The 15,705-nt window shown below is 40.8% G+C and overlaps 1 protein-coding gene across 1 annotated transcript in view; it reads right to left on the reverse strand.

Annotated features, from left to right (window-relative positions):
- TNNI3K (TNNI3 interacting kinase) overlaps positions 1-15,705 on the reverse strand; it is a 391,224-nt gene that overhangs the window by 307,354 nt on the left and 68,165 nt on the right. The window contains exons 6-10 of the mRNA XM_077450470.1: positions 11,189-11,287; positions 5,830-5,968; positions 5,589-5,733; positions 4,088-4,192; positions 1,737-1,831 (exon numbers count right to left, since the gene is read on the reverse strand). Coding sequence (XP_077306596.1) covers positions 1,737-1,831; positions 4,088-4,192; positions 5,589-5,733; positions 5,830-5,968; positions 11,189-11,287 — 583 coding nt within the window. The remainder of the gene's footprint in view (positions 1-1,736; positions 1,832-4,087; positions 4,193-5,588; positions 5,734-5,829; positions 5,969-11,188; positions 11,288-15,705) is intronic.

A 15,705-nucleotide genomic window follows, 5' to 3' on the forward strand; every position in this document is an offset into this window, starting at 1 on the left:
ACAGGAGGACGACACTGATGGTGCTGTCCTGTGAAGGGGCACAGGAGGAGGACACTGATGGTGCTGCCCTGGGAAGGGGCACAGGAGGAGGACACTGATGGTGCTGTCCTGTGAAGGGGCACAGGAGGAGGACACTGATGGTGCTGCCCTGTGAGGGGGCACAGGAGGAGGACACTGATGGTGCTGCCCTGTGAGGGGGCACAGGAGGAGGACATTGATGTGAAGATCTAAAATGAAGGGGGACAGAGGAGGAATCTACTGTGAGGGGTGAGGAGGAATCTACTGTGAGGGGTGAGGAGGACACTACCATGTCCGCAGCCTCTGACCACCTCCTGTATCATGTTCACAGCCTCTAGCCATCACTTGAATCAAGTCTGTAGTCCCTGACCATCTTTTGTCTTTTATCATGTCTGCAGTCTCTGGAGGGGGAATCTGTAGAGGAGTCAAAAGTGGGAATGCTGCCAGGATGGGGATCACGGCAGGAGTCAGACGTGTGTGGACTGTGGAGACTATGGGATAAAACCAGAGCCACCAAGCTAAAGCCGTCTGACTGAGCCCTGCACGGTGCACCTGAGAGGAGGTCAGTGACAGCGCCATCAGGCCTCTTTGTGGGGGGGGGGGAGTGGGAGTGAATACAATTATGTAAGGGGGCACTGATATAAAGGTTCCCCCCTACTTTAGCAGATGGTGGTCTCTAGTCACCAGAGTGCCCCCCACATCAGAGTTCCTGGCATTCCACTTTACATCAGAGTCTGTAGGATTCCCCCTTACAGTGCACGGGCAATGTTGCAGACCCTGATGTAAGTGGGAACTCTGATGTAAAGGGAACGCAGTGGACGCTGGTATAAGGTGGTCTCTGGACACCAGAGCCCCCCCTTAACATCAGAGTTCCCCCTTAGATCAAGATCTGTAGCTTTCCCCTTTACATAAGAGCTCCCTTTCACTGTAAGGGGGAATCCTGCAGACTCTGATGTAAGGGGGAACTCTGTGCTGGCTGGGTTATATTACCCTGAGCTTCATGTAAATGGAGAAATTTGGTTTTTGACTTTTGTTTAGCTTAACCTCCCTGGCGATATGATTATTTCAGATTTTAGGTGCTGAAAGCGGTACAATTATTTTGCATGAAAATTTGGCGTTTTATATTGTAGTCCTGTAATTCTTAGGAATAACTCACTTAAATCTGTCCAAACCAGAGTCTAGTAGACATCCCGGGTATGATAAAGTTTGGAAAATGAAATCATAAATTATAATATAATAAATAACTATAAATAATTATACCAAATAATAATATAACAATAATAAAAAAATATTCAATAATGTAATCAAATCAAAAACACTGTAATTTGCTCAGTTGCAGAATTGTCACTGTCATTACTTTTCAGTATTTGATGACGGGTCTCCCCACAAATCACTATCGCTCAATTATGCGAGTGATTCTAATTTATTATCGCTGTTTTCTAGCTGGTCTAAAACCATTTTTGATGCAAAGAGACAGTTTTGGTTGCTATGGACAATCTCTCTATGGGAACAGTTTGAGGATGGCCGTCCAGGATCGGCCCCACTGCAGCCACAGCTTAAAGTGGCCCCAGGGCAGGCGGACTACCAGGAAATTTACTGCTATTCCGGTAGGCCAGTCTGGCACTGCCCCTGATCTAACTGGTCCCTGTGGCTTGATGCAGTTTTTTCACTCCCAGACAATTCTTCCCTAATACTCCTTGGAGCGGAGCTCGTCTTACCTGTATGCCCATCTCTACCCTGGTGATTGATGTTCAGGACGTTTTGATCAAGAAGGAATTTTATAAGTTCCAGATTCTTCCCATACGTGCAGGCACTGTTATAATCACATAAAGGTCATCAAGTTGTTAAAAAGTGAAAATTACAGACGGCTCTACAAGACAAAGATTTTAGAGATACAACTTTGAGTTGCAAAAATATATATTTACAGAAACATACAGGAGAGTCATTAGGACCTGAACTGAGATATAATATATTTTCTCAGCTTGCTATGTCTGCGGTTTTCTGTAAAATACAGCATACAATTCTGTATCTTACACAAGAAATATAAAGAAAGTAATTTTGTCCTTGGCATATTATACAAAAAAAGAATATAGAAAAGTACTAACTGTGAATTTGAAGTGTTCAAGTGTGAGTAGAAAGCAAAAGACCCTGGAGTGGCTAGGACAATACATATCAACTATAAGCACTGTGACCTTGTGTCACCAATAAAGCTAGCTCAACCTCCCTGATGGTATGATTATGTCAGTATTTCTGAATGTCAAAGCGGTACAATTGATTTGCATGAAAATTTGTTGTTTTATATTGTAGGCCTGTAATTCTTAGGAATAACTCACTTAAATCTTTCCAAACCAGAGTCTAGTAGACATCCCGGGTATCATAAAGTTTGAAACACTAAGTCATAAATTATAATATAATAAAGAACTATAAATAATTATAAAAAAATATATAATATAATAATCATAAATTTAATTCAACAATGTAATCAAACAAAAAACACTGAAATGCGTCCAAACGAATCACTATCGCTTAATTCTGCAAGTGCTTCTAATGCCCCATACACACGAGCGGAAATCTCGCCAGCAAAAGTCTGATGTGAGCTTTTGGTCGGAAATTCTGACCGTGTGTATGCTCCATCTGACTTTTGCTGGCGGAAATTTCTGCCAGCAAAAGATTGAGAGCAGGTTCTCTATTTTTCTGTCGGAAAAAGTTCCTAACGGAAATTCCGTTCGCCTGTATGCAATTCCAACGCGCAAAAAAACACGCATGCTCACAAACAATTCGACGCATGCTCGGAAGCATTGAACTTCATTTTCTTGGCTCGTCGTAGTGTTGTACATTACCGCGTTCTTGACAGTGGAAAGTTCAGAGAACTTTTGTGTGACCGTGTGTATGCAAGCCAAGCTTGAGCAGAATTCCATCCAAGATTTTTCCGACGGAAATCCCGCTCGTGTGTACGGGGCATTATTCACCATCGCAGTTTTCTAGCTGGTCTAAAACCCCTTTTTACGTAGAGGGATGCTTTTTGGTGCCATGGAATTTCTCAAGTTTCCAGGCAGAAAAAACGGTAAAAGTGCATGCAGGACACCGGACAAAGCAGTAGAGACAAAACTGAGATGAAATGGTTTGTTACAATGTATTGTTTGTATGTCATGTTTTGTTTACTTTTTTGAATTTTGCGCTGGTTCCGCACCCCCCCCCCCCCCCCCCCGTGTCGCAGCCGCTCACAGGGAAGGAAATCTGGAAAGCGGATGCTGCCGTTCCGTCAGATCAGGCGACCAGTCATATCTTTTATCGGAAGTAACGTTCCGTTGCTGTCATCTTACTACACCTCGCACTCGTCCAAAGTAAGGATACACATGAGGCGGCGCCAAGCGGACATCTTTTTACACCCACCAGAGTCTTGCATTTGACACTAAGGCCTCATGTACACTGCTGCTGCAAAACGGACGTTTAGGAGCAGCTGGGCATTTTTTTCAACTGCTCCTGAACTCTCCTCTACATTATCTTATCAGTACATGTACACAGGGCCGTTTATAGCCATTTCTAGGCAGTTGAGTTTAGAGGCCTTTTTTGGAAAGCAAAACAAATGAGTTTAGACACCGAGTTTAGAGGCATTTCAAGCGCCAAACTCTGTAACACATGTTTAACCACAATTCGTTTACAGGCATTTTTCAAATGCAGCATGTAAACGCGACAAAACGGGCGTTTTAAACTTTTAAATGTGGGTTACTATCTGTCAAGTTAAATCGTTCAGGAGAGGTTGTAAAAACGCCCCGTGTACATTAAGCCTTACAGCTGTTTCTAGACAGTTGAGTTTAGAGTAGGCTTGTGCAATTCGTTTCGTAACAAATCGAAATTCGGCAGAATTTTGCATCTTTCGGACATTCAGATGCATCTGAATAAAAAAGGACATCAATTTTATTTTAGTACAACATTGCGCGGCCCGTGCAATTGTCAGTTAAAGTAACGCAGTGCCATATTTCAAAAAATGGTCTTGTCGTGAAGTGGGGTAAATCTTCCGGGGCTAAAGTGGTTAATATGTAAAAGGAATCAGGAAAAGGGCAATTACCTATGGAAGGCCGTTTCACTGAAAATATTTTCCTTGGTCAGACTTTCTGTGCCAGCCAGCTGAATTAACTCCTTTACCACTTCAAACTTCCCGTTGTAACAGGCACTTATGGGGGGGGGGGAAGAAGAGAGAGAAAGAGAATGAGAGAGGGAAGGATTCAAATAAATAAATACAAAAATACAAAGAGGTTGAGCGGAAAGGAAGGAAGGAAGGAAGCAAGAGAAAAGAAAGGAAAGGGAGTAAGGGAAGGAAGGAAGCAAGTAAGAGAAAAGAAAGTAAGAGGGGAAAGGAAGCAAGAGAAAAGAAAGAAAGAGAGGAAGGGACAGAAGCAAGAGAAAAGAAAGTAGGGGAGGAGAGAAGCAAGAGAAAAGAAAGAGAGGAAGGGAAAGGAAGGAAGGAAGCAAGTAAAAAGAATGGAAGAGAGGAAGGGAAGAAATGAAGAAAGAAAAAACAACGGAAGAGAGGAAGAGAAGGAAGGAAGCAAGAGAAAAGAGAGGAAGGGAAGGAAGGAAGAAAGAGAAAAGAAAGGAAGAGGGGAATGGAATGAAGGAAGCAAGAGAAAAGGAAGTAAGGAAGCAAGAGAAAAGGAAGGAAGCAAGAGAAAAGAAAGGAAGAGGGGAAAGGAAGCAAGAGAAAAGAAAGGAAAAAAAGGGAAGAGAGGAAGGCAGCAAGAGAAAAAGAAAGAGAGGAAGGGAAGCAAGCAAGAGAAAAGAAAGGAAGGGAGGAATGAAAGTAAGGAAGCAAGAGAAAAGAAAGGAAGAGATGAAGGCAGCAAGAGAAAAGAAAGGAGGAGACGAAGGCAGCAAGAGAAAAGAACAAGAGGAAGGGAAGGAAGCAAGGGAAAAGAAAGAGAGGAAGGGAAGGAAGGAAGCAAGAAAAAAGAACGGAAGAAAGGAAGGAAAGGAAGGAAGCAACAGAAAATAATGGAAAAGAGGAAGGAAAGGAAGGAAGCAAGAGAAAAGAAAGGAAGAGGGGAAGGAAGCAAGAGGAAAGAAAGGAAGAGGGGAAGGGAAGGGAAGGAAGGAAGGAAGAAAAAAGAATGGAAGAGAGGAAGGGAAGGACAGAAGCAAGAGAAAATAAAGAAAGAGTAAGAAAAAAGAAAAGCAGCAGTAAAAAAAAAAAAAAGAAGGAAGGATAGAATAGAAGGAAGGAGGGAAAAGGGGAAAAAGAAGGAAGGAAGAGAAAAGAAATAAAGGATGAATAAGCTTCAGATGGAGTGAATCACATTAGCAGGATCAGGTGGAATAGTCTGTGCACTGGATATTTCAATAAAGGCATTTACAACACTTTTAAATGGAGAGAGGATTCCTTTTCCTTTTCTTCAGTTTTGTCTATTGCAGTGCAATTAACAAGCGGATTTTCAAAGAGAAAAAGAGCAGGAAAATGAAAGGGAGCAATGGAAGAGAGGAAAGAAATGAGAAGGTGAGGATTGAAAAGAGAATAAAGGAGTAAGAAAGACAGGAGTTGTAAAGAGGTTGAGTAGTTAGATGAGCTCACTTACAGGTGTAGGGGTGTGTCTCCATATATATTCACAACATGAGGCTGAACATCTGCATTATTCTGCAGAAGGTATTTGACAATTTCATGGTGTCCAAACCGGGAGCAGAAGTGTAATGGGACATGATCCTCATTATCTTGGGCATTAGCTAGAAGAGAAATCCATGTAAACATGACATGCAACACCCAGTAATGCAGACTATCATATGAACATTGGATCCCATCACCACTCATTCCACACTCACTGTCTGCTTTGGTGCCCTCTTCCAGCAGTAGTTTTGTGATGGTTAAGTAGCCTTTGGCAGACGCCAGGTGCAGAGGTCTGTCCCCCACCTCTCCACACATGTTAACATCAGCTCCAAATTTTAGTAGCAAGCGGGTGACCTAAGGTATAAAAAAAATAATAGATTAGCAGTATAAATAAATATTAGACAAATGGTCAAATATATGGTGCAAAAGAAGTCACTTGCAAAAGCCACTGATCAGGACCTCAAGTAGGCACCCAAATTAATTTGTTGTCTGTTCTCACTTCCTTAAAGCATATCTAAACCCAGAAACAGAATTTTAATAAATTGCAGCCTGTGAGTTCATAGATGTGGTGGCTACATTAGTTTAATACGGCTTTCCCCCCTTTATTTTCACCTAGCAAACACAATTTCTGTTTTGGGGTGGCTATGCTAAATCCTCCACTGTACCTATGGAGGGAACAATAGTTTTCTTCAAACATGACTGCTTTATATGAACAGTAGAGGAATTATTAGTTTACAGATAAAAATTTTTTTAGAACTTTCAATTCATCTCACAGTAAGTGACAAGAACACTGCATTTCTGAAAAAGAATAACAAGCATTTCCTGCGCTTACTGAAAATGATCTTAGCTGAAAGAATGAAAAGGAATGCAGGGTCCACATTTATGACCTGGAAAGCTGCAATCTATTTCATGTTTGTTCTTGGGTTTAGTTATCCTTTTAAATAATTTAGCATCAAAAGGAGCTGCATTATTTCTTTGCCCAAGCTCTGGTATTCATCGATATGAATGGCTGATCAGAAGAACTAAACATAAAGAGACAACCCCCTCCCAAATGCATTACTCAATGAGCCGAGCACACAAGAAGATAGTAGCTACTCTCACTGGCAGCATGGTACATGGAATTGTATCAACGGTGGGGGACTAACAGAGAAAGACCAGTAAATAGCTGGACCAGCTCTACAAGACTACCTCCCTGCTCCAGTCTCTTTAGGAGCCAATCACTTTCCTAGTTATATGTGAGTGCAATATAGGAAGTTTTTAGTTTGAATGTTAACATATATTGGCTAACTTAAGTTATTAAAGATGCAAGCTTTCGGGACCCATTAGACCCCTTCCACAGTCTTCATACAATTCATTGTACAGCATGAAGCCTGAAGAAGACACTGTTTCCAAAAGCTTGCATCTTCAATAACTTACAAATAACAGCAAATAAATGGTCACATTCAAACTAAAAAGTCTTGTATTGCACTCACATATAGCTAAGAACCTGGTTGGTTTCTAAAGAGCCTGGAGCAAGGAGGTCGTTTTGTAGAGATGGTCCATACCTTTGGTTATCCACTGGTTCCTCTCTGTTAGTCCCAGACCGGAAATACAATCCCATGTATCATGCTCAAAACACAAAAACGTTCTTTATTATTCAATGGTTTACATGGTATTTGCCTCCATTACCATTTTTTTTTCCTTTGTAACAATAATGCCCTGTACACACAATAGGATTTTCCGACAACAAATGTTGGATGTGAGTTTGTTGTCGGAAAGTCTGACCGTGTGTATGCTCCATAGAACATTTGTTGTCGGAATTTCCACCAACAAATGTTTTGAGAGCAGGTTCTCAAATTTTCCGACAACAAAACCTTCCGGAAATTCCGAGCGTGTGTACACAATTTCCGACGCACAAAAGTCCAAGCATGCTCGGAATCAAGCAGAAGAGCCGCACTGGCTATTGAACTTCATTTTTCTCGGCTCGCCGTACGTGTTGTACGTCACCGCGTTCTTGACGTTTGGAATTTCCAACAATATTTGTGTGACCGTGTGTATGCAAGACAAGTTTGAGCCAACATCCTTCGGATAAAAATACAGGGTTTTGTTGTGGGAAAATCCTATTGTGTGTACAGGGCATAAATGTTTTTGGTGATAATATGCTACGTGTGTGTGTGCCCTCTCTCTTTCGGTTTGCTTATCCTTCTAATTAGGGCTTCAAACATCTACTAAGTCAGGGTTTCTCAACCTTTTTACATTCAAGGCACCCTTTAAAATAATGCACAATGTATCCCATTCTTTTTTTTTTTAAATCATGAAGAATGTTTACTGAAACATTAACATACAATTCCAAAGCATTCAACAGTTATAGCGCACAATTTGCATAGACAACTTCTGAATCCATCCATAGTGCAGCTATAGAGTGATACATTCACATAATACAGTACTGATATCATTGAGACATCTGCTTTGCCAGGGAGTTAAATACAAATACCGTTAGCTTAAAGTGGTTGTAAACCCTCCCCCACAACTTTGTCCCATGTAAATCAGCATAAAAATCCCTAATGAACACTGCTTGTAGATATCTCCTTACTTGCTTAGTATTGTTGTAATCCTTGTTGTTCTGTAGAATGAAGTCACTGAGCATGCCCAGATCTCCCCTGATTTACGGCACACTCTCTATGTGCTTATCTATCTGTTATCAGGACTTCCTACGGCACACCACTGAACTCTGCTAATCACTCAGAGCTTCCTCCTATACACCATGTGACCATGTGACATGGCATGCAGTGTAAACTTGGCCATTGCTGCAGTCTTATCAGCTGAAGCTGATAAGTCTGACAAAGGCAAATATTAGACATCAGCACAAGTAAATACTATGAAAATAACAAGTAAGCTATGAACAGGGAAGCAGGGTTGCCATAGAAACGTTGGATTTAGAAGGAGGCTTGGTTAACAGTACAGGAAGTGCTCAATGTAAGGGCGGAAATACACTCCATACACTCCACTGTGGACTCAGAAAACAATACTTAAGATGGCGCTGCCTAACCCCTGGGAACAAGTTTTTTTAAACTTTCTTTAAACAGTAAGTAATATGCAATTTGGGCTGGATTACAGTGGCTATAGTTTGATAATTACTTATTATAATGTGCTAAATGAAAAGAAGCATCAGAGTGGGAGAGTTTACTTCCTCTTTAAATGGCGGTGTCCAAATCAAACACAGTGAGGTCAATTACTGAATTATTTTACTGTAGTTAATAAATCTGGAGGACTAAGATCTGGGGTATAAAACCAGGGGGTACACGCCTTTTCAAACTTACCCGGGCTACCTCTATACTGGTGAATATATTTTTCCAAATGAAGTGTGTCTCTCATATCAATTCAGTGTGTATCGGATTTCCATTGAGATCAGAGCATTCTACGGGCTTGGAACATAGTAGGGACCAATATCGTTTTTTCAGTGCCAATACAATACCGATATTTCAGGCCACCTCTCCTGCCGATAGCAAATATTTTTTGCCAATATTGTGTACATTTAAAAAACATTTGTTTACACTGTCATTTTACATTTTTTTTTGTTTTTTTTTATCACCGTTATTGCTGTCACAAGTAATGCAAACATCCCTTGTGACAGTAATAGGCGGTGACAGGTACGCTATATGGAGGGATCGGGGGGTCTATAAGACGCCTTTAAGATGCCAGTAATCTAGGAAGTGATGTCATGACATTGCTACTAGATCCGAGACCCGAACGAAGCATTGGAAGACGTGCCGGCTGGTTGCTCGGGCCTCCAGTGGGATGGGAGAGCCCAGGCAAGCTACGGAAGGTGGCGGGAAGGGAGGGGAACGCCCCCTTCCGCCGCTTGTAATAACAGCCGAGCTGCAGCTGCAGGCATCACCCTGGTAAAATCTCTTGAAGCAATATTGGTATTATAGGTTTTTTGACCAATACTGATATTTCTAAAAAAGTGAATATCGGCCGCAATGCATAGTGGACTGGACACGGACCTGTCATCTGCCTGCTCAGCGGAGAGAAGCAGAGAGTTCCCTCCTCTCAGCAGGCAGATGTGCATTATGGAGACCACCCATGCGAAACCAGCCTCTACGTAAAAAAATAAAATAAAAACTAAACTAATAGTTTTACATAATGCAGCAGCATCTGTACACATAGGACACCCAATATTATTTTTACAAAGCAAATATACCTTTGTACACTGGTACTGACAAGTTATCCAGTATATTTCCCTCACTTTCCCTTCTTCACATAGTTAAGATGACCCCAATATTGATGGAGAGGGGCAAACAATGATGCTGTGCAGGTGCCTGATGTGAGCCCTATGAACCAGTGCTGCCATCATTTGCTAGGTTGCCAGTGGATGGCCAGAACAGTGCCCAAGGTTGTAATGCTGCACAATAAAAACCTGTAGTTTTGTGTAACAAGAAAAGGCAGACTTGATCCACCTGCCAGCTTGTTGACAATTTCTGGGCAATTTGGGGCAATTGCTTGGCATTTTGCCAGGGCACTCTTGAAAAACCCAGATGGCACCACAGGGTGCCGTGGCAACCTGGTTGAGAGAGCAGCAATACCAATGCCACTGTAATACACCTAGAAACACTGAGCATAATTGATATTGGTTCAGCTTTGGGCCATCGTTTTATAGTATGGATATTGTATTTATTGGCGTATAGCACGCACTTTTTTCACCCTAAAAATCGAATGCAAATAGTGTGTGCGTGTTATATGCCAATACGGCAATTTGGGCTGCCTAGGAGGGAACGGGGAGGGGGAACGGGGCAAGCGCCGTCAGATTACATAGAGCGAAAATCTCCTGTTTACTCAGTGGCCTCTGTACTAGGAAGTCCCATCTCCTGGGCTGGCATTGGACAAGTGTTCTATCTATCATAGAAGCCGGTCCAGGAGGCGGGACTTTGTATTAAAGAGGCCGCCGAGTAAACAGGAGATTCTCTCTGTATGTAATCTGATGGCACTCGTCCCGCCCCCCTCCCTGTCCTCTCCGAGGCAGCAGTTATATGAGGTGAGGCTGCAGATGGGCATTGATCAGGCTGTATTGATGAGCATTTGTGAGGCTGCAGGTGGGCATTGATCAGGCTGCATTGATGGGCAATTGTGAGGCTGCAGATGGGCATTGAACAAGCTGTATTGATGGGCAATTGTGAGGCTGTGGAAGGGCATTGATCCAGCTGCATTGATGGGAAATTATGAGGCTGCAGATGGGCACTGATCAGGCTGCAGACAGACAATGGTGAGGCTGCATTGATGGGTACTGACCCTTATTTTGCTTAAAAGTTCTTTATTTAAAATTTATTTGAGTTTTTTCCTGAAACTTCCCTCCTAAAATGAAGGTGTGTGTTATAGGCCGATAAATAAGGTAATTTAAATATTTTTACATGAACAAGAAAACCGACCATAACTCCTAATCCTTTAAATCTATACACATGTGTATTGCCTCTGGAAGCATGGAAGCTCTTCCACATAACAGGATATGTCTCAGAAATTACATCTTGAGGTTTTCTGACCTGTTTGGATATAACAATATCACATAATCTTTCTTTACATTCACTCGGTATACCTCACCTGCTCATGACCGCTGTACGCTGCGATGTGTAGCGGAGTGAAGAAGACGGCATCCTGAACATTGACATAGGCTCCATGTTGAAGTAAAATGTCCACAGCCTGAACAAAGAATAGACATGACGTGTGACAAAGACACGATGACAGAGAGACATGAACACAACGGCAGTCAGGCTTGGTGTGGGATGGACAATGGATGGATGGGGTTGATAGGAGTTAATTTAAAGGAAATGTGTTTGTCCTTGGGCAAAACGAAATGATCAGAAGCTATATACTGTGATCGCTTCGTGAAATGCGCCAATAACAGGGGGAGAAACAAACAAAAAGGTGTAATTTAACGCTGACCTACTATTTCCACCCTCAGCTATAAGGAATGGAGATACAATTTGTGTTCTTTACTGTGTCTTAAAGCAGCACGAAAGTTCAATAATTGCCTTTTAATTCTGCTCCCCAAGGCTATAGTCAGCCTCCATCTTTCAATTTTATGCTGCTGGATTAGGCCCTCTTCATGAATGGAAGATATAGGCATTACAGGGTATGTGAGCCTGAAGGCAAAATGTAACTACAGATCATTGGGCCCCATAACAAAATATTGATGGGGCAACCAGACAACCACCCTACTGTCATTGATCTTAGAATAAAGCATGTCTCAGTCAAAGGCAAGTAGCAGGAGAGCGGTCGGCATATTTAGTAAATTACCAGGGCCCAGGGAAGTGGGAAAAAGCTGTCAGGGAAGAGGGGGCATCAGTTCAGAGAATTCACTTTTAACATTAAATTGATAGTAAACTCTGGATTTTTATAATTTATAATAAAGCTTACCTGTAGGTAAAATGAATGTCTCCTAAACAGTGGCAGCTGGTGGTAAATGCTTTGGAGGGGAAGAGCAGAAGACAACACACCCACATCCACCCCCTGGTCGCCCATCTAAGGCGCGGGCGTCATGGTGCGGGCAGCCGTGCGTCTCCTCCTAGGCCAATAGGCTCGCTTCTCCTTTCGGCCAATCGGGAAACAGGTATCATGACCCGCTTCCTGTTTGGCTGGGAGGAGAATCAGCCCGACAATAGCAAATATTCATTCGCTATTGTCACGCAAATGAGTGGGCTGAGAGCGTGACACATATAAAACCTTTACTGGTTATAGAACGTGACTATTGTTAAAATACAACATTAAATCCATTCATTGTTCATAGAAGAAACAAAACCACAAGGGATAATAGCATCCTAGATATTGATCCTATAGATTAATACATCCTGAGGTTTAGAGTCTGTGTACTGAACTAAATTGAACACTATACCATTTGGTACATTGAACTCATAGAATGCATCATAGGTGGGTAGATTGGATCAAAGTTGGACTACAACCATCAGTAAACCTCTGGTGGAAACTTTGGATAAGTAAATGGCATGTTGATATATATGCATGAAATTCATTAAACAGTAAGTCTGGAATGAATGAATTCAACACAATGATCCACGTTACAGTGTAATGAATATTGATATGGTATGTGTGCCTGTTTGATAATTATATACAAGATTAGAATATACAATAGATTTATGTACCTAGTGAGGTTTCGCAATTGGCTTTGAAGATGAAGAAACTGGTTGCCTGCAAACTGTATTCAAAGCTGACTGCTTTCATTATTACCAAGTTCGATCAAATATAGGGCCTTATAATGATACACTAAGAGATAAGATATTCACTTCAAAATCTAGTATGTTATTATCCCTCAGGGGGTCTGTTTATGATTTGGTTTTCTATGAGTAATGAGTGGTTTTAATGCTGAGTTTCAATAATAAAGTGATTTTGTTACTTGCACATCTGGACCAGGCTCTAGGTGGTTGGTAAAAGTTTTTCTTTTATATTAATAAAATAAATATTTTATATTATATTTTATTTACACATAAGATGGTTATAAAGAGGAGGAATATATATATATATATATATATATATATATATATATATATATATATACACACACACACACACACACACACACACACGCACACACACACACGCACACACACACACACACATATATATATATATATACATACAAAGATAGATATAGATATCGATATATATCTATATACATAGAGAGAGAGAGATAGATAGATATACAAATATATTATTGTATAGTATTGGAACGCCTGCCTTTACACGCACATGAACTTTAATGGCATCCCAGTCTTAGTCCGTAGGGTTCAATATTGAGTTGGTCCACCCTTTGCAGCTATAACAGCTTCCACTCTTCTGGGAAGGCTGTCCACAAGGTTTAGGAGTGTGTCTATGGGAATGTTTGACCGTTCTTCCAGAAGCACATTTGTGAAGTCCGGCACTAATGTTGGATGAGAAGGCCTGGCTCACAGTCTCCTCTCGAATTCATCCCAAAAGTGTTCTATTGGGTTGAGGTCCCGGACTCTGTGAAGGCCAGTAAAGTTCCTCCACCCCAAACTCGCTCATCCATGTCTTTATGGACCTTGCTTTGTGCACTGGTGTGCAGTCATGTTGGAACAGGAAGAGGCCATCCCCAAACTGTTCCCACAATGTTGGGAGCATGAAATTGTCCAAAATGTCTTGGTATGCTGACGCCTTAAGAGTTCCCTTCACTGGAACTAAGGGGCCAAACCCAACCCCTGAAAAGCAACCCTACACCATAATTCTCCCTCCACCAAATGATTTGGACATGGATAAGTGAGTTTGGGGTGGAGGAACTTGACTGGCATGTACAGAGTCCTGACCTCAACCCGATTGAAATGGATATTTTGATGATAGGCAACTCCTATCCTCATATTGATTAGTGGTTCCAAATTAATAACTACTGCAGTAGGGAACAGACACAAAAGATATGCTCAGCATCTTTCCAAACAACCGTTCTCCTTTATTATGACGCATTTGAAGGTTTTTATACACATGATTACGTAGGTATCACATTAATAATACAATTGTACGTTTATGGTAACAAGGGGCGTTACATAGGCAGGCTAATTCTAATCAGGACTTGAAAGAATGCAAAACATGTACTGAAAACATTGTTAGTGCCGTTTGCACAGTGAGGGCATCATGCAATACATATAAAATAGAATACAATTATATGCAGAACCTACAAATTTCCATTACACCGATAGAAAACCTTTTGGATGACTTAGAGCGGAGACTGTGAGCCAGGCCTTCTTGTCCAATCAGTGCCTGACCTTACAAATGCGCTTCTGGAAGAATGGTCAAACATTCCCATAGACACACTCCTAAACCTTGTGGACAGCCTCTGCAGAAGAGTTGAAGCTGCTATATCTTCAAAGGTTGGGCCAACTCAATATTGAACCCTACAAACTAAGACTGGAATGCCAATTAAAGTTCATGTGCATGTAAAGCCAGGCATCCCCATATTTTTGGTAATATAGTATATATATATATATATATATATATATATATATATATATATATATATAGTATATATATAGATATATATAGCTATCACACTCATATGATATTAACATACAATATATGTATATACATACATATATATATATATATATATATATATATATTTTTTTTTTTTTAATTTATTAAGTAAAAACAAGCTGGAAAATCAAAAGAATATCTAGCTCTACTAAATGAACCAAGAGGATCACCAGCTGAGTCAGTTTCCCAGTATTTTCACATATCTCTATTACTTTAGATGTTTATTTTCAGCAGTCTACAGAGAGAAGCATAACACTTTCCCCGACACAGAATTTCACATGTCTATGGTTCCTACATAGCAAGAAGCAAAAATGTAACTCTTTCTGCCAGGAACAGTGAATACTTCAAAGTGTCAATGAATGCAATAAATTTAACTGTAGTCTATTGATAAAGTATATATTGTATGTAAAATCTACATTCACATTTAACACTTGATAAAGGACTCCTGCAGCACCATGGGCTATCCAAAGACACAACATAGTAGTAATTACCTGATTTGAGTTTCCCTTTGTCTTACTGAAACCTTAGAATGAGTACTCTGATTAAGAACTTATACAATAACTTATATTACCTGATTAAAAATAAAACTTTTTTTTGTCCCGACCAATATAAAGAAATAAATAAAGTATAAAATCACTATATGTTTTGCTTTACTTTCTCCCTACTGCCACATTTAAAAAATGTGGGGAGGTAGACATCAATTTTTCATGCAGTGTATGTTTATAAACAGCACATCAGATGGTCAGTGCACTTGTTAATGGTGGTGAACCGATTCACAGACACAATGTACAGAATCAGTTTGAGCTGCTCTGTACTATGTGATGGCTGTAATGACCAATCACAGTGATCACAGTGATAACCTTCCATTACCCTATGTAACCCTTGTGTCTTCACACCGTATTACAATTAATATATTTTCCATCACATGCCTGATGAAGTGATTCTGTGTGACTCCGAAACGTTGCACTCTCTTGCTTGTGATGTGATCACGCTTTAATAAAAAAACATTTGGACTGAAATATGGCAACTATATTCATTGTGGCTTTCATGATCCAGTCTCC

This window comes from Lithobates pipiens, unplaced genomic scaffold (assembly GCF_037356315.1).
Source record: "Lithobates pipiens isolate NorthernLeopardFrog02 unplaced genomic scaffold, aLitPip1_a1.2 Scaffold_23, whole genome shotgun sequence".
In the NCBI taxonomy this organism is placed as follows: domain Eukaryota; kingdom Metazoa; phylum Chordata; class Amphibia; order Anura; family Ranidae; genus Lithobates; species Lithobates pipiens.